At 35.9% G+C, this 19,325-nt stretch overlaps 1 protein-coding gene across 1 annotated transcript in view; it reads right to left on the bottom strand.

The window, feature by feature from the left end:
• The window catches only part of STPG2 (sperm tail PG-rich repeat containing 2), a 339,045-nt gene that overhangs the window by 305,434 nt on the left and 14,286 nt on the right, over nt 1–19,325 (bottom strand). Inside the window, exon 3 of the mRNA XM_068974937.1 lies at nt 12,042–12,203. Within this exon, the coding sequence (XP_068831038.1) occupies nt 12,042–12,203 (162 nt within the window). The remainder of the gene's footprint in view (nt 1–12,041; nt 12,204–19,325) is intronic.

Here is a 19,325-nt window from a genome sequence, read left to right as displayed (position 1 = left end):
GAACATAACTGTGATGCTAATTAGGTATGTGGATTGTGAACCCACAATCCAATGAAGCCTGGGAAAACTTGTTACATAAATTAAAAGGATTGATCCTTATTTCCACTAGGAATATTTCCAGCACTGTAAGTCATCTTGCTGTGCTTAGCTAATTGGTATGCAGATTCCTTCTAACAAACTACAATGCAAAGAGCAGAGAAGTATTTCCCGTCTTCACTAGGGATGCTTAGCTTGAACACACTATGTAGTTATAACACTCTATAAAGCACCAAATTAAAGCAAGATGATGATATTATTATAAATAGGTTGATATATGATTCCCAAGCCCAGATCCTTGTCCATCCTAGAAGGAACAGAGCTATAAATAAAAATTAAAAGGGCTCTCCCACCAATCTCTCTAATGCATAGAGCTTACCCCGCTCTAGCACCTCGGAATGTAACACAAAAGGAAATAAAGGTAGTCAGATCATCCAAAGGCTTTGGGTCTAGCATGCAAAGACAAACACCATAACAACTAGCGGAACAGCACAGAAAAACAGCACAGCCTGACATGACCAACAGAGTAGCAGATGGTAAAAGAGAAGTCCTGGAAGAAACCATGCTACCCACTAGAGTAGCTACAAAGCAGCCTGTTCCTTTGGGTCAGTGGCAACTCTGAAGACTGCTGCACCCCAGAGGGCTTCAGAAAGGAAACAGTGCTGAGCCCTGCAACACTTTTTTTGCGAAGATATGTTCTAGACCACCTTTCAAATGAAATTACTTAATAGAGGCATGGATTTTAAAGTACATATACAGTTTTGATGTCAGAAAGAAAGTTTTCTCATTTGTGTTGTACTTTATTTTTACTTTGAAATAAAGCAAAATTTCATAATTGTGAAGATTTTAGGCATAATAAGTAATAAAATAAATGTAGAACTCTCTTTTAATATAATATAGCCAGGTTAGATGTGCCAGATATTTTCTATCTTTCAGGCAGGAACATATCTATTGATTTGCTATAGCTTATAGATTTTTAAAAATAAAACTCGTATTTTAACACAGAGCATTTTGACAAGCCATCCTTAACATTATATTTTTATAGCCTAAAAAATTTGAGGCTACAAAATTTGATAGCCCAAGAATTGATGCTTTTGAACTGTAGTGTTGGAAAAGACTCTTGAGAGTCCCTTGGACTGCAAAGAGATCCAACAAGTCCATCCTAAAGGAAATCAGTCCTGAATATTCATTGGCAGGACTGATGCTGAAGCCAAAACTTCAATACTCTGGCCACCTGCTGGGAAGAAGTGGCTCATTGGAAAAGACTCTGATGCTAGGAAAGATTGAAGGGGGGAGGAAAAGGGGATGATGGAGGATGACATATGGATGGCATCACCGACTCAATGGACATGAGTTTGAATAAACACCGGGAGTTGGTGAAGGACAGGGAGGATTGGCGTGCTGCTGTCCATAGGGTTGCAAAGAGTTGGACACGACTGAGCAACTGAACTGAACTGAACTGAAAAATATGTTAGTTTTATAGTAACTGCTTCAACATAACATTTCAGGAGAAACTATATTCAAGTAGAATTAGGTCCAAGAAGCTTTCTTCAGGTTAATCATTGGGATTTTGCAGGTTAACTGTTTAAGAATTCTTAAAACTAACCCAACAGAAGGAAAGCTTATGCACACACAAACATACTTAAACACACACACACCATTCAAGACACCAGCAAAATCCTTTTCCTGTGTATACACTGAAATTTATTTCATTTAAACCACGTGAACTACTTAATTCACTAACCTTTGCAGTTCTCTCATAAATGTTCAATTGGAAAATTAATTTTAAAGTCTTTTTAAAATACAAACAGAAAATAAAGAATAAATTGCCATACTCTTAGTTCTATATCACATTCTCTTTATGTCAAGATGTGTTGACAACACCGTCCTTCAAGGACATTGTTAACTTTAAAATCATTAGCAAATAAACTATGACCTAATTGAAGCAAACTCAGCAAGGAGCTCCATTATTTTAAGTGAATGATGTAATATAACTTGAAGAATTACTAACTGCCACTTTCACTGACAGTGAAATAAATGAAGGGGCTATGAAACTTTCTCCTCATGTCTTTCCCATAATTAAGTGAAGAAAAAATTTGTGAAGAATTACAAGTTCCGAGGTGCAGCAGTTCAAACACTAATAGACTGCACTCCAGTGTGGCAGCACACAGGTAGTTCCCAACATGTTATTATTAGCAAGCATGTCAGTGTCATAATTCCAGCCACAAAACCCTGCTTGCAAAATCCACCTCTGAAAAGCAAATTTCCAATGGTTCCCTGGGCTCTTCTTTTTAAAAAGGGAAAGAAGTCAAATTTTATAACTCAAAATGTTATACAAAATAACTTATACAGAATTTACCTTTATAGATTAAATATAGCTTAAAAAGATTTGGTGGCTTGAGTCTTATATAGCTTTTAACTTTACAGGTGCTTCCATAGTTAAGGTATATAAAATACCTTCAGCAGATGTTATTTCAATGACTCGGGGAATAATCACAATAATACCTATCTCTTGGATTATTTTCTCAATTTTCTATTAATATTTATATCTGGAAACTGGGCCCACATATAGCACAAGCTCACAAAGCAGCTAAAGAGATACACAGAATTATCAGAAATTTGGGTAATACTCGAATTAACATTACTATAGTATCAATTTGAAAATAGTCTGTGAGGCACGTATTTTTTTTTTTGCAGGAATAAACAAGAAATTTAAGCTTCCAGCTACTAAGCTACTCCAGCTATACTTTGTTGAATCTTCTTGAATTTTAACAATTATGTCTTTAATTTATATGTAAATCTATGTTTCTACAAACATGTTTCCTTAAATTCAATCTAGATTTTTTACCCTAATAAATACAAGTTGAACTGACTCAGTAATTACTAAGACATGGCATCAGATAAATTGGACCTATTAAAATTATAATTTTTATTTTTCTCTTCTATAAATAAGAATTTAACCAAAAAGAAATCAAAAGTTATATGTTAGTGTTTATTCACATGTGAAAAAGGTTTTATACATCTAGGAAAGCGTGGAGGCATTATTCAAGCCTTTTAATAGATGATATATTATTCTGAAAAAAAGAAATAGCATATATAAAGAATACAATTTTAAAACAAGAATAACATTTTGAGATTTAAGACTAGAGAACTGTTTAAGCTAAGACCAAGGATCAATGACTATTGTGAAAAAGAAACATTACTGATAGTTCCAATGTATTAGATCAAAGTTTTCTCCCAAGATACATTAGATAAGGAAACATCATAAAGAGCTTAAGAAACTTGGTCAGACAAGTAACTATTAAGCAGAAAAGCAAAGAAAGAAACCCAGGCAGTCCAGTTCCATTACACTACGTTTCTTCATTGTCCTTTACCTTGGACAGAATATACTTATGTCAGACCACAGGACTGCCATTCATTCCAGTGCAATTTTTACAGAACTATCTCCACTGTTCTTCTAAGCATATCTTACTCAAATATGTAAGATAACAGCACTATCTGTTGATGAAAACTATTTTTGTATGACTGACAGGATGATAGGCCAGTCAAGGCCTGAAAAACCAGGTATGGCATAGAGAGAGGGCTGCAAAATAATCTTGGGACAAAAAGGCCACATAGCCACAAAGAAATGGGGATTCAGGGCGAACAGGAGATGTATCTTTAACCTCAAAATCCTTACTCTCCATTTTACCAGAGGTAAGTTGGTTCTTCGTAAGTTTTATGGAGCAATCTATCAGGTCTTGGAATATCTGTATTTGAACATATAATATATCTCTATTATGTTTCATGACCGAAATTTTCAAAAAAGGAGAATTATAAACCAAAAATAAAATTATACTAGCTTATCTATTTACCTTTACCTTTGTATTTTAATTCTTTAAATAGAATTTGAGCTATTATCTAATAAACTTTCATTTCATCCTGAGGACCTAGAAATAAAGTCTATAGGTTTGTGTTTACCTGTGAATCTTAATTTTGCTTTCATTTTCAAAGAATTTTTCTGCTGACTACAGAATTGTTGATTAACAATGATTTTTATTTCAGCACTTTGAATATATCACTTCATTGCCTTCCATCCTCCATTTTCTCTGATAAGTAAGCTGTTAGTCTTCTTAGGGATTCCTTGCCATGTCTCTCACTTCTTTCAAGATTTCTCTTTGTCTTTGGTATTCAACATTTTGTGCTATATTGAGCTGTGCATCTCTTTGAACTTACACTATTTGCAATTCATTGAGCTTCCTGTATGTGTAGATTATTTTTCATCAAATTTGGGATGTTTCCAAGTTATTATTTCTTCAAATATTCTCTCTGCCCTTTTTCTTTCTTTGACTCTCACCATGCTTATGTTGGTATATTTGATGTTTGATGTGCTCAGCTGCTCAGTTGTGTCTAACTTTTTGCAGTCCCATGGACTGTAGCCTACCAGGCTCCTCTGTACATGGAATTTTCCAGGCAAGAATACTAGAGTGAGCTGCCATTTCCTACTCCAGGGGATCTTCCTGACCCAGGGACTGAACTAACGTCTCTTGTGTCTCCTGCATTGGCAGGCAGATGCTTTACCACTGTACCCCTGGGAAGCCCAAGTCCTTTACTTATTTGATTGTATTTAAATTAGTTGATACAAAGACTTTATCTAATAAATCCAACATCCTGGCTTCCTCAAGAACAGTTTCTAGTGATTGCTTCTTTTCCTGCATATGAACCATATACTTTTTGTTCTTTGTATATCTCATAATTATGTTGTAAACCAGACATCTGATAATTCAATGAGGAAACTCAAAAATCAGACTCTCCCTCCTGCCCCTAATTCTGTTTTTGTTTGTTTGTTTTGTTCTATGATTTTCCTGAACTAATCCTCAAAATTCTGTATCCTCTGTCATGTGTGTTCACTAAAGTCTTGGTCTGGTTAGCTAATTGGCTGGGTAATGGCTGGACAGGGGTTTTTAATGCCCTTTCAGTAAGTCTCCAACCTTTGTGTTGAAACACCCCTTCAACATTCAAGTTGGCAATTTATAAGTAAATCTGTCTGAGCTTTCACTTCCCACTTGTATAGAACCACATGGTCACATAGAGGTAAGAACTTTGTACCTTCTCAAGTCTGAAAATGGTTTTCAATCCTGAAATCATTCTCAGTGTTTTACAAGATTAAGCAAATAAGTAACTATACTGAGAACACTGTAAGCCAGGTTATGTGAGAGAAAGGAGCTCAAATATGGCAAAGGAAATACTGGAATAAACATGTGGCACTGAACTGGAATCAGAGAGATCAATATAAGCTCAAAGTTTTTAACAAGTAATAAAAAGTATAGATTTATAACTCTGTCCATTGAGATAGCCTAGAAGGAATGATATCCTAAACATACCTGCTGCTGCTGCTAAGTCACTTCAATCGTGTCCGACTCTGTGTGACCCCATAGATGGCAGCCCACCAGGCTCCCCCATCCCTGGGATTCTCCAGGCAAGAACACAAGTGTACTGATACTCTTTTGAAATATTATTCTCTACTAAAAAAGTAGGGCTTCTTGAGGAAATGACTGATTTGAACAACTGGAGCAGGGAAAAAACAAAATGGGTCTGGTGCATTTTATTGTGCCATAAAATAAAGAAATGCTCAATGAATGTCAAAAACACAATAAGCAGATTTAAAGAGCTCCTAAGGGTCAACATTAGATAATTTTAACTTCAAAATAAAAAGTGAGAGTAGTAAATTATAACCTTTGGAGTAAAACAGGAATTTAAGAACCCATACTGATATAAATACATAAATGAGAAAGAAAAAAAAGCTGTTCTTTAAAATTCCAACAAAAAATGTTAAAGGAAAATATGGAATTAGAAAACCATAATTTAATAAACATCACAATAAAACTGATTCAGGCATCATCAATGGATGTTAAATAGGTGAGAGTTTGATAAGGAACAACATATCTATTCATTCTTAAAGTAAATTCTCCAAAATATTTATAATTTTTAAAAATAGTAACTTTACAGTAGATAAAACTGGAAGACATCCCCTCAAGTTAACATCACCAATTACCAGATAAGTAAACATCCTGTCCCTCTTTATGTGATACACTGATACATCACTTTCATTCCAGCCAAAAAGATAAACTTATCCTAAGCATGATAAAACATACACAAATCCAAAATGGAAACATATTCTACAAAATAAACACTCCGTACTCTTTAAAAAGTCAAGACCACAAAACACAACAAAAGATTGAAGAACTGTTCCCAATTAAAGGAACCTAAGGAGACACAATTAAATGTGGCTTATAATACTAGATTAACACTCTAGACCAAAACTCATTTTTAAAGAATATCATTGAGATAATTAGCAATACTTTAAAAATATCTATAGATTATATGATAGCATTATATGAATGAAATTTTTCTGATTTTGATCATCATTGTGTTCATAATAGAGATTCTTGTTCTACATTAACGTATTTAGGTATAAAGGGGCATCATGTTTGAAATGCAGTACTCTCAAATTGCTTAATAAGGATAGAAATAAATATGGAGGAAATGACAAAGCAAATGTAATAAAGTGTTAACTGCAGGATCTAAGTGAAAAGTATATAGTAATTACTTGTATTATTCTTGTTACTTTTCTCCCAATCTTAAATTTTTTCAACATATAAATTTTTTTAAAAAAAGAAATTCACTAACTGGAAACAATGAATAAATTAGATAAAATATATTGATATAGTTAAGTCTAGAAAATATAGCATTAAGTGAAATAGGAAGCAATCTACATACCAGATGATACCATTTACTTAAATGTTTTAAATCACACAACAATATTTGTTATTTAAATGTAGTAAAGATTCAAAATGTGGTCCACTGGAAAAAGGAATGGCAAACCACTTCAGTATTCTTGCCTTGACCCCATGAACAGTATGAAAAGGCAAAAAGATAGGACACTGAAAGATGAACTCCCCAGGTCAATAGGTGTCCAATATGCTACTGGAGATCAGTGGAGAAATAATTCCAGAAAGAATGAAGAGAAGGAGCCAAAGAAAACACAACACCCAGTTGTGGATGTGACTGATGATGGAAGTAAAGTCAGATGCTGAAAAGAGCAATACTGCTTAGGAACCTGGAATGTTAGGTCCATGAATCAAGGCAAATTGGAAGTGGTCAAACGAGTGAACATCAACATTTTAGGAATCAGTAAACTAAAATGGACTGGAATGGGTGAATTTAACTCAGATGACCACTATATCTGCTATGGTGGGCAAGAATCCCTTAGAAGAAATGGAATAGCCATCATAGTCAACAAAAGAATCCAAAATGCAGTACTTGGATGCAATCTCAAAAATGACAGAATGATCTTTGTTCATTTCCAAGGCAAACCATTCAATAGCACAGTAATCCAAGTCTATGCCCTAACAACTAATGCTGAAGAAGTTGAAGTTGAACGCTTCTATGAAGACCTACAAGACCTTCTAGAATCAACACCCAAAATAGATGTCCTTTTCATTATAGGGGACTGCAATGCAAAGTAGGAAGTCAAGAAAACCTGGAGTAATAGGCAAGTTTTGCCTTGGAGTACAGAATGAAGCAGGGCAAGGCTAATAGAGTTTTGCCAAGAGAACACACTGGTCATAGGAAACACCCACTTTGAACAACACAAGAGAACACACTACACATGGATATCATCAGACGGTCAATACCAAAGTGAGATGGATTATCTTTGCAACCAAAGATGAAGAAGCTCTCTACAGTCAGCAAAAACAAGTCCAGGAGTTGACTGTGGCTCAGATCATGGACTCCTATTGCCAAATTCAGACTTAAATTGAAAAAAGTAGGGAAAATCACTAGACCACTCAAAATGAAGTTGCTCAGTCATGTCAGACTCTTTGCAACCCCAGGGACTGTAGCCTACCAGGCTCCCCCATCCATGGAATTTTCCAGGCAAGAGTACTGGAGTGGGTTGCCATTTCCTTCTCCAGGGATCTTCCCGACCTGGGGATTGAACCCAGGTCTCCTGCACTGCAAGCAGACACTTTACCATCTGAGCCACCATTCAAGCATGACCTAAATAAAATCCGTTACAGTTATACAGTGGAAGTGACAAATAGATTCAAGGGATTAGAGCTGATAGAGTGCCTGAAGAACTATGGACAGAGGTTCCTAACATTGTACAGGAAGCAGTGATCAAGAACATCCCAAGAAAAAGAAATGCAAAAAGGCAAAATGCTAGTCTGAGGAGACCTTACAAATAGCTGTGAAAAGAAGGGAAGTGAAAGGCAAAGGAGAAAAGGAAAGATACCCATTTGAATGCAGAGTTCCAAAGAATAGCAAGGAGAGATAAGAAAGCCTTCCTCAGTGATTAATGCAAAAAAATAGAGGAAAACAACAGAATGGGAAAGACTAGAGATCTCTTCAAGAAAATTAAAGATACCAAGGGAACATTTCACACAAATATGGGCTCAATAAAGGACAGAAATGGTATAGACCTAACAGAAGCAGAAGATATTAAGAAGTGGCAAGAATACACAAATCTATACAAAAAAGATCTTCATGACCCAGATAACCATGATGGTGTGATCACTCACCTAGAGCTAAACATCATGGAATGTGAAGTCAAGTGGGCCTAAGGAGGCATCACTATGAACAAAGTAGTGGAGGTGATGTAATTACACTTGAGCTATTTCAAATCCTGAAAGATGTTGCTGTGAAAGTGCTGCACTCAATATGCCAACAAATTTGGAAAACTCAACAGTGGCCACTGGAAAAGATCAGTTTTCATTCCAATCTAAAACAAATGCATTGCCAAAGAATGCTCAAATTACCACACAATGGCACTCATCTCACACACTAGTAAAGTAACGCTCAATATTCTCCAAGCCAGGCTTCAGCAATACGTGAACTGTGAACTTCCAGATGTTCAAGCTGGTTTTAGAAAAGGCAGAGGAACCAGAGATCAAATTGCCAACATCTGCTGGATCATCAAAAAAGCAAGAGTTCCAGAAAAACATCTACTTCTGCTTTATTGACAGTGCCAAAGTCTTTGTGTGGATCACAACAAACTGTGGAAATTTCTTCAATAGATGGAAATACCAGACCACCTGACCTCCCTCAGATAAATCTGTATGCAGGCCAAAAAGTAACAGTTAGAACTGGACATGGAACAACAGACTGGTTCCAAATTGGGAAAGGAGTACGTCAAGGCTGTATATTGTCACCTGCTAATTTAACTTATATTCAGAGTACATCACGCTAAATGCTGGGCTGGATGAAGCACAAGCTGGAATCAAGATTGCCGGGAGAAATATCAATAACCTCAGATATGCAGATGACACCACCCTATGGCAGAAAGTGAAGAAGAACTAAACAGCCTCTTGATGAAAGTGAAAGAGGAGAGTGAAAAAGTTGGCTTAAAACTCAACATTCAGAAAACTAAGATCTGGTCCCATCACTTCATGGCAAATAGACAGGGAAAAAATGGAAACAGTGACAGACTTTATTTTCTGGGGCTCCAAAATCACTTCAGATGGTGACTGTAGCCATGAAATTAAAAGATACTTCTTCCTGGGAAGAAAAGTTATGACCATCCTAGACAGGGAGAAGGCAATGGCACCCCACTCCAGTACTCTTGCCTGCAAAATCCCATGGACGGAGGAGCCTGGTAGGCTGCAGTCCATGGGGTTGCAAAAAGTCAGACACAACTAAGCGACTTCACTTTGACTTTTCACTTTCATGCATTGGAGAAGGAAATGGCAACCCACTCCAGTGTTCTTGCCTAGAGAATCCCAGGGATGGGGGATCCTGGTGGGCTGCCGTCTATGGGGTTGCACAGAGTCAGACATGAGTGAAGCGACTTAGCAGCAGCAGCAACCTAGACAGCATATTAAAAAGCAGACATTACTTTGCCAAAAAAGGTCCATCTAGTCAAAGTTTTGGTTTTTCCAGTAGTCATGTATGGATGTGAGTTAAAGAAAGCTGAGCACTGAAGAACTGATGCTTTTGAACTACGGTGTTGGAGAGGACTCTTGAGAGTCCCTTGGACTGCAAGGAGATCCAACCAGTCCACTCTAAAGGAAATCAGTCCTGAATATTTATTGGAAGGACTGATGCTGAAGCTGAAACGCTAATACTTTGGCTACCTGATACAAAGAACTAACTCATTGGAAAAGACCCTGATGCTAGAAATGATTAAAGGAGGGAAGAAAGGGGACAACAGAGGATGAGATGGTTTGATGGCATCACTGACTCAATGGACGTGAGTTTAGTAAGCTCCAGGAGTTGGTGATGGACAGGGAGGCCTGGCATACTGCAGTCCATGGGGTTGCAAAGAGTCGGACATGACTGAGCAACTGAATTGAACTGAACTAAAAGATTCACTGTTTACTTTTGCAAAGGGAGACAAAAGGAGGGAGGGAACTTGGGCTGGGTAATAATTGTAATAATATATATATATTTTTAATATGGGCCTCCCTGGTGGCTCAGACAGTAAAGAATCCACCTGCAATGCGGGAGACCTGGGTTCCATCCCTGGTTTGGGAAGATCCCCTGGAGGATGGCATGGCAACCCACTCCAGTATTCTTGGCCTGGAGAATCCCCATGGACAGAGGAACCTGGTGGGCTACAGTCCATGGGGTCATAAAGAGCTGGACACAACTGAGCAACAAAGCACACATTTTAAAATATAGCTAATTGAATTGTAATAAAATTTTATTATGTATTATATGTGATGGTGTGTACATGGTTAATCTGGTTTTATGCTCTTACTAGTCAAAGTACAATTATATAAATTAGAATAAAAATACTTTAGTAATAAAAACCTAAAAATTCAAAGTATCTAAGACTCCAAAATGCCCCAGTACACCTGTTACCAAAAATTGAATGGTTTCACAAGGTGCTTAAGTCTATACCCAAAAATGGAAACATGTTCAAATATTAGAGAGTACTGGGAATAAAAGCTAAGCCAAATTCTGAGTATACCTCTTCTTTGCCCAAGATGTCTCTTCAGCCTCTCCTTAACTCTACCCTAAATTTGCCATTTTCCTCACTAGGATTACTTCTTCCAAATCCCATAAAAGTATAAAAATACAACAGATTCAAAGCACAATGTGCTTCAGTCTTGTAATGAAGTAAAACCAGACATATATATATTCATGGATAACTCATACATTTCAACTGACTGAATACAGTTTTTGCTCATTTGAAATTTAAAACCTGGATAAGATAGATATGCTATATTATGTTTGATATTTTAAATCAGAGAGAGACTCCTTATCTTTTTTAATGATCACTTATGAAATAAATAATGCTTGTTAGTTTCAAATTCTGTCATAGGACTTCCCTGGTAGTCTAGTGGCTAAGACTCCACACCCCCAATGTAGGGGGCCTCAGTACCATCCCTGGTCAGGTAACTAGATCCCACGTGACACAAATAAAGATCCCACATGCCACAACATGGTACAGACAAATAAATATTTTTAAAAAACAATTACTTTATAAATAAAATGCTTTTTCCCTTTCAAATTCAGGAAAAGAATATCTATGTATTGCATATGCTTATACAATGCAGCAGAAGACTTTTAGTAAGTTAAACCTAGTTCCTCTTTTTCTGGAATACAGCTAGACTATATTTCCCAGACTCCTTGGCAGTTTATATTACACCTTTATATTATGAGGTATATAAACATAATACAAAGTTCAGTGTGCCCTGAACTCCCAGGCCTAGCCTAAAAAAAAAACCCACTCGCAGTTCTTTATCCTCTTTCCCTTCTGCAGGATGGATACATATGACACCAAGACCCTTGGAGATGACAGTAACACGAATGGAATAAGCCTGTGTTCCTGAATCTATACATGGAGGAAAGTCTCTTATCAACAAGAAATGCCCATATGAATGAGAAAAAAAAGAATTTCTGCTGCATTAAGCCAGTGAGATTTGGGGGTCTATTTGTTATGCAGTTTGTGTTACCTTAACTAAAACATACAAAATCATAAATGGTCTTCCAACTGTCAATGTGAAATGTATTATACTTACAATTTGAGGCTTATAGTATGCTGGACCTAGTGTGCTGTCACTGGCAGGTGGTAAATGCTTTACAATACTGTCATCCTCATTAACATCATAACCATGTGACCGGCCGAAAGGAATTGAAGGAACATAAACACTTCTGGAAACTGTAAGTGCCCTTGACATTTTCTGTTTAAAAAAAAAAATTATACTATTTACTCCAAGACAAGAGAAGGAATGAATAAAAAAATATTAAAATTTACAAAAGACAATTATTAAATATTGACTTCATGAGTTTTACAATATAAATCAAAAATGTTTGTAAAAGTAATTTAAAAGAGTGAATTCAAGTCTTACTTCATAATATAAACCAAGATTTAATCAAACTCTTATTAAATAGTAACAAAAACCATAATACAAACCAAACTACTGTTTAAGCCACTATTAGAGGTAAGGAATCTCTCTCACTTGGCTCAGTTTTTTATCTTGCTTAGTAAAGCAAGTATTAGTGATTTCAAAAATGGGCATTCATTCCTACAGTCACATCAACAATCAGCAATTCCAAGTGGACTTGTGCTATGCAATCATAGTATCTGTCAGGTCAAAACAAACTTTACATTTTTCTATAACATTTCCTGGCTTCATTCCTTCCCAGCTCCTGATTTATCTTCATCTTACCAGTGCCCTGTATAAAAATCCTAATTTTGCAGACTACGTAGCAAGGAAAATATCTGATATAACGTTAAATAGAAATCAAAAATATAAATTAAAATTAAAATTTTGACTACAGCTTTTTAAATTATATAATATTATGTCAGTGTATAAAGTCATATGGCTTCCCAGATGGCTCAGTGATAACACACTTGCCAATGAAGGAGATGGGGGTTCAATCACCGGGTGATGAAGATCCCCTGGAGAAGGAAATGGCAACACTTTCCAGTATTCCTGAAAAGAGGAATACTGGAATCCCATGAACAAAGGAACCTGACAGGCTACATACAGTTCATGGGGCCACAAAAGAGTCAAACACGACTTAATGACTAAAGAACAACTACAATAAAGTCATATATATATACAGTTTAACACTAAAAAAATTAACAGAATTACCAGTGTTAAGAGTCAGAAGTTTTCAGGTGATTATCTGTTTTTTCAGAATTTCCTTTAATGTAAACTATTTTATAATTTAAATAAAAACAAGAAGGAGTAACATATATTAGAAATATTAGTATAAATATAGGGCTTCTTTGGTGGCTCAGATGGTAAAGAATTCACCTGCAATGTAGAAGACCTGTGTTCAATCCCTGCATCAGGAAGATCCCATGGAGAAGGGAATGGCAGCCCACTCCAGTATTCTTGCCTGGAGAATTCTATGGACAGAGGAGCCTGGCGGGCTACAGTCCATGGGGTCACTAAGAGTCAGACAAGACTGAGCGACTAACACACACACACACCTGGCATAAGAATATCAAATAAAATACTAGCATTTAAATGTATTAGTCATCTAAAAATTTACTTATTAAGAATATACTGATCCTCTGGAGAGGATATTGCAATCCTATGCTTCAAAACAAACCTCTGCTATAAGCCATCTCCAAACTATGCTTTCCCATAATACATCAGTCTTCCTTTAAATTCCTACGGCACTTAATCACATGATCATTCACTTAGCATCTGTCATATTTCATCTTACATTATTAATGATCTATATATATATATCTCACCTAAATTTTAAGCTTATTTCAGGAGTCATGTTTCAATTTTCACTATATTATTAACAGTACTTAACACACAGTTTCCTCTATATACAGATGTAAATCACTATGGCAACTTTTAAAATCTCCTTTACTTTCTGTTCACCTCAGACACTGGAAGAGATTATACTTTTATCAAAAGCAAAAATGAATTCAAATGTTAATACAGGTAAAAAACTATAATTTATAAACAGAGTATTCATTTAATTATAAACTATAATATGGATACTAATAAACCAGATAATTTTTACCATAAGGTTTTTCAAATGTACTTATCACATAAAACATTATACCATTTCTGAATTATTTTAAATTTTTTTAAAAAATCATTAGGAACAGAAATCAAAATAGCAACATACTGACTGAAGATGCTCTTTAGCCTCCAGAGTTTTCCTGTTCACGACAGCCAATGTTCCAGGATAAGACTGATCATAGCTTGCTGGCCCTGGACCATCTGAAATAAACTTCTTAAAACGCTTTTCCCGGTTTTGTAGACTTTGGCCTCCTTTTATATTACACTAAGTTGGACAGGAAAAACATGAATTAAAAGAAACATTTTTAAGTCAATATCTATTTGATAAATATTACATATTAATGTGAACATTAATAGTTTTAAAACTCAGCCTGAGAAAGTTAAGGCTCTTGACTGAAGACAGTTCTCTAATGAGAGACAGTAATAAGAAAGGATGACAATACAGCTGTCAGTTTTAATACCAAACTCAAACTAAAATTTGCTGTACTTTGAACACTCAAAAAGAATGCAGCACTCAGTTTTAAAACAGAAATCAAAGATAAAGGAATCTCCAAAGCTAAAGAGCAAAAATAAAGAGTGCATGTTTGTTTATAGGTCTCTGGAGAATTTATACCTCTGAAATGAGATTAAATGCTCATACTGCAGGGGGAAAGAAAGCCTTCCAATCTTGTTTAGGATTAATTATTTTCATGAATAACACTTTGGTCATTTCCAGGGATGTTTATGCAGTTTTACTGGCAACAGCTCGGTTTTATGCTCAGATTAGTTGTAAACACTGTTTATTGCAGGGAGAGTACAGGAAGGAATCTTCTGTGACTCTCCATGTCACATATCTGGATTCTCTAGAATCAGAAAGTTATCAACTGGCTAAAAGCCAGCTAATTCAAATAAAATTCCATCATACTAGTTTCAATAAACAGTCACAGTTCAGTCATTTCAAAGATGATTCATATTAACAGTTGCTGGCATCTGATTGATCAGCTATGTTTTTTTTTAAGTTATTAATTTACCAACAGACTTTTTCACATGATGTGTTCATGTCAGTTGTTCACAATCACTATTGACTGAGCATATCTCTAGTTTGCACCTTATTAGGCTTTATTCTGGAGAAGGCAATGGCAACCCACTCCAGTACTCTTGCCTGCAAAATCCCATGGACAGAGGAGCCTGGTAGGCTGCAGTCCATGGGGTCGCTAAGAGTCGGACACGGCTGAGCGACTTCACTCTCACTTTTTACTTTCACGCATTGGAGAAGGAAATGGCAACCCACTCCAGTGTTCTTGCCTGGAAAATCCCAGGGACGGCAGAGCCTGGTGGGCTGCCACCTATGGGGTCGCACAGAGTCGGACACGATTGAAGCGACTTAGCAGCAGCAGCAGCAGCAGGCTTTATTCAGAGTTTAAGAAATACACAAAAGAGTTCTTTTGGTAAAAAAATGAGTCAAATTATTCTTAGATACTCAATTCACTACTTGATTACTGATTTAATAAGATCACAATTTCTATGTTTAAAGAATTTGATCTATAATGGTAGACATTAATGATTTTGTAAAAAAATCTAATAAGTTAAATTAAAAAATAAAATCACGTGAAGAGAAGATCTCCAAATTTTCATTCGTTGACAGTCATTAGTATAGTCTCTAAGATCTGACATTTTAAACTGAATTTGAATTTATATTGAATACTTCAACAAAAGTTTAGATAGCTCTAATCTGATTTTTGTAACTGCATACAAATTAACCAGGATATGTTTCATATTATTCATAACTACCAATTCTACAAATTTTACAAAAGTTTGCAAAGGAAACTTCCATATGTCAGATAACTGAGTCAAAATCGTATTACCAAGTAATAATACATTTTATATAAACACCTGTGAGAAAGCGGTCTTAGTCTTTCTCGAGAACTGTGCTTTGTCTATGTGCTATGGTTAGTTGATGAATTATTATATTGTCAGCAATCTCTCAACACTATAGGAGGCAGAGTCTCATCTAAAGTGTGAATTCATGCACTGTATCACATATGATAGCTTATCATTCAGCTCTAATGAGGTATATCTCTTCAATCAAAAATAAAACCTAGATTTGGACATCTATTCCTAGGCCTGGTTAATGAAAAATAAGACATAAACTATACAGGCACGGGAAATAGAGCCCCATATCTAGAACCATTCGTGTGTGTGTGTGTGTGTGTGTGTGTGTGTGTGTGTGTTCGTCACTCAATCACGTTCAGCTCTTTGCAGCCCCACGGACTCTACACCACCAGACTCCTTCGTCCATGTGATTCTCCAGGCAAGAACATTGGAGTGGGTTGCAAGTTCCTTCTCCAGGGCCATTCTCATGTATGAAGGAACGAAATGGTATCTATCTTGCAGAAACAGGTCTGATGCTAGAAGGCAACCAGAAAATAGTGAAATTTGTACTGAATTTTTGGAATGGGAATCATCCTAGAAAATGGGATGTGAACAAAACAAAGTATGTGACTTAATAGGTTAATTATCAAAGGATCAGAAGTTTGTACTTTGTAAATTTGATTCTTCTGCTTCTTTTATTTTCTTAATTTTCTTTGCCTTCTTTTCTACAAAGCAAATGTCCTTTATGTTCTTTTCTACTTTTCTTTTCCTCTTGAACAAAATTAACATTCTTCAGATATGCTAAAGGAAACTGCTTTGCCTATAACTGGCCAAGAGCTATAAAGGCAAAAATTATGCCCCACCTCCAACTTTAGAATAATGGTCACAACCATAGCCAAAGTGAAATGACCATAAGAGGAAGAGAGAAACAGAGAAGACCAAATACGGGAGAAAAATTTCATCTCCTAAATCTACTGCTTTCAAAAAGCTTCAAGTATTCTACAAGTATTCTATTGCTACATTTAGCAGTGGAGGCAGGCCCTCACAAAAACAACCCACATTTTGGGTTTTTTAACATTTCATTTCAAGTCTTCAAATGATATTTACTAACTGCCCACAGAAAGCAACATTTCAATCTATGCTTCCAAAAGAAAAGTATAAAAATAAATTACCAAATATGTACATTAATTTCCAGTAAGATTACCCCTTTATTATCTAATTTACATAACATGTAACCTATGTCACATTACAAACATGTTTCCTATTGTTGTTTAAAATGAAATGACTTTTTTCAAATAGTATGATAAATTCACACTTCTTGAACTTCTAAAAGTTCTACAAGAATTTAACTTAAAACTCCAAAACTTAACAGCAACTGTGTAAATAATTAATAAATCATTTTTTAAAGCAAGCAAATCAATATTTTCCAAGCATTTGTTTATAGTTTTAAGGAGAAAAGTAGAGAATACTAGAACTTTTTCTTAGATCATCCATTTCACAAAAAAGCACACTTCCTTATTTCTTACTCTTAAAATCCAAGAAATGTACCCTATTGGGAATAAAATAAAATTTTACTTAAATTGTACTTTATATTATTTTACAAGAGAATTGACTAAAATCAGTATTAAAGTAACATTCCAACATCCTGATAACTATCACATTTGACAAGTTTGAAACCTATATATTATGTATTTTTACTGTATTTCCCTCTTTGAATACTAGAATTACATATCAGGCTTAATGAGGGAAATACTGTCAGAACTAGCAAGCCCACAGACCCATGCTGGTCTGGTCTGTAAGCCAGGGAGTGGAGGCAGGAGTGACACTTCTAATGACTACATCTAATGTCCCACTATTTAATGTTTTGCTTTTTGTGCTCTAGGCTCTAGTTTTCTGGAAAATTTAAAGGAGTTCGTGGAAAAGCAAGATATGTTCCCTTGAACTGGAAGTTGAAACCACCAAGTGATCGTTCAACGTTCTTTCCTACCAAGCAGAAAACAAAATAAGGAGGTTTGTGTATTGATTGGGGAAATTAATTTTCTGTCCTCACTAGGACAGAAAAACAGGACTAATGAGTACCAGGAGCGTGGTAGGATGGAAGATGGGACACCCTGCAGAGCCTTCTAACTGTCAATGAAGATGCTAAGAGCAAGTTTATTTAAAGGACAAAAAGCAAGCCTAAGAACCAAGAACTCAGACACCTTAGATCTGAAGAGTCTATTCATCTCACTAAGGCTTAGAATGCCACCAGATAAAGTTCCTGTTAAAGTAACATGGAGTGAGTAACAGAAAAATCTTAAGCTATAGCCTTTTGTTCAGTTACAGAAACGGAACAGGTCCTTACCTATATTTCCTTGCTTCATACGTCACTTTTTTTTTTAATTTTCCCTCTATTTCTTTCCCCTTTCTATTGTAAAATGGCAACACTAATAATGGTTAAAATTTACTGAAGGCCAACCTTCAGTACTTTAAGGTACTATTCTAAATGCTTATTAATATATTTAATCCTTAGAAAAAAAAAGCCTAGCAAATTAATGCCGCTACTTAATAGATGAAGAAACAAAGACCTGACAAGACTAAGTGGCTAAGATTAAGTCTCGCAGCTAGTAAGCAGAGACAGATTTTGAGTCTAGGTAGTCTAGCTCCAGAGCCCACACTCCTAACCACTTCTGTATAAAAGCTCATGTTATATTTACCATCAAATCTATAAACTGCAGAATAATGAAACAGGAATGTCAAGAACAAGAAGCAGTCTTAATCTAAAGATCCAGGATTCATTTAGCAGTGACACTGTAATACCATCGTTAAAGGTAGTAGCAAAACACTAGTTAACAGCAAGCCACTCCAGTACTCTTGCCTAGAAAATCCCATGGATGGAGGAGCTTGGTGCAGGCTACTGTCCATGGGGTTGCAAAGAGTCAGGCACGACTGAGCGACTTCACTTCACTTCACTTAAAATTACATATATAGAAAGAAGTGTGTATTTGTCGTGTGCATGAGAGAGAGGAGAACTAGGCAATCAAAGCATGAAACGTAATGGAAATCTATTGCTTTTATCTGTCCAGCATCCCTTCTACTATTTGCTCAAAATAGCATATTTACCACTCTTGGGAGAATCAAACCTACTGTATTTTGTGTTTTAAAAGGAACTTCCAAACACAGGAACCCTTGACCCAAGAAGCACAGGTGTGGGTCCATAATAAAACCAGGCCAGATTTTCCCTACTGAGAATTTTAATCTTTAGTGCTGTTAGATATTTGAAAAAAAAAAAAAGTGTAAGGAAGTTATGGAATTACATTATCTAATGGAAGTTTGCCATTGAATAATGCAGAAGTTCTTACTACTGAAATACCTGGAATTGTCTTAGTCCTATCCTTCTTTACTGTTTCCCTGGTGGCTCAGCTGGTAAAGAACCCGCCTGCAATGTGGGAGGCCTGGGTTTGATCCCTGGGTGGG

The sequence above is a fragment of the Capricornis sumatraensis genome, chromosome 7, assembly GCF_032405125.1.
Source record: "Capricornis sumatraensis isolate serow.1 chromosome 7, serow.2, whole genome shotgun sequence".
In the NCBI taxonomy this organism is placed as follows: Eukaryota; Metazoa; Chordata; class Mammalia; order Artiodactyla; family Bovidae; genus Capricornis; species Capricornis sumatraensis.
This window is presented reverse-complemented; position numbering and strand designations above follow the sequence as displayed.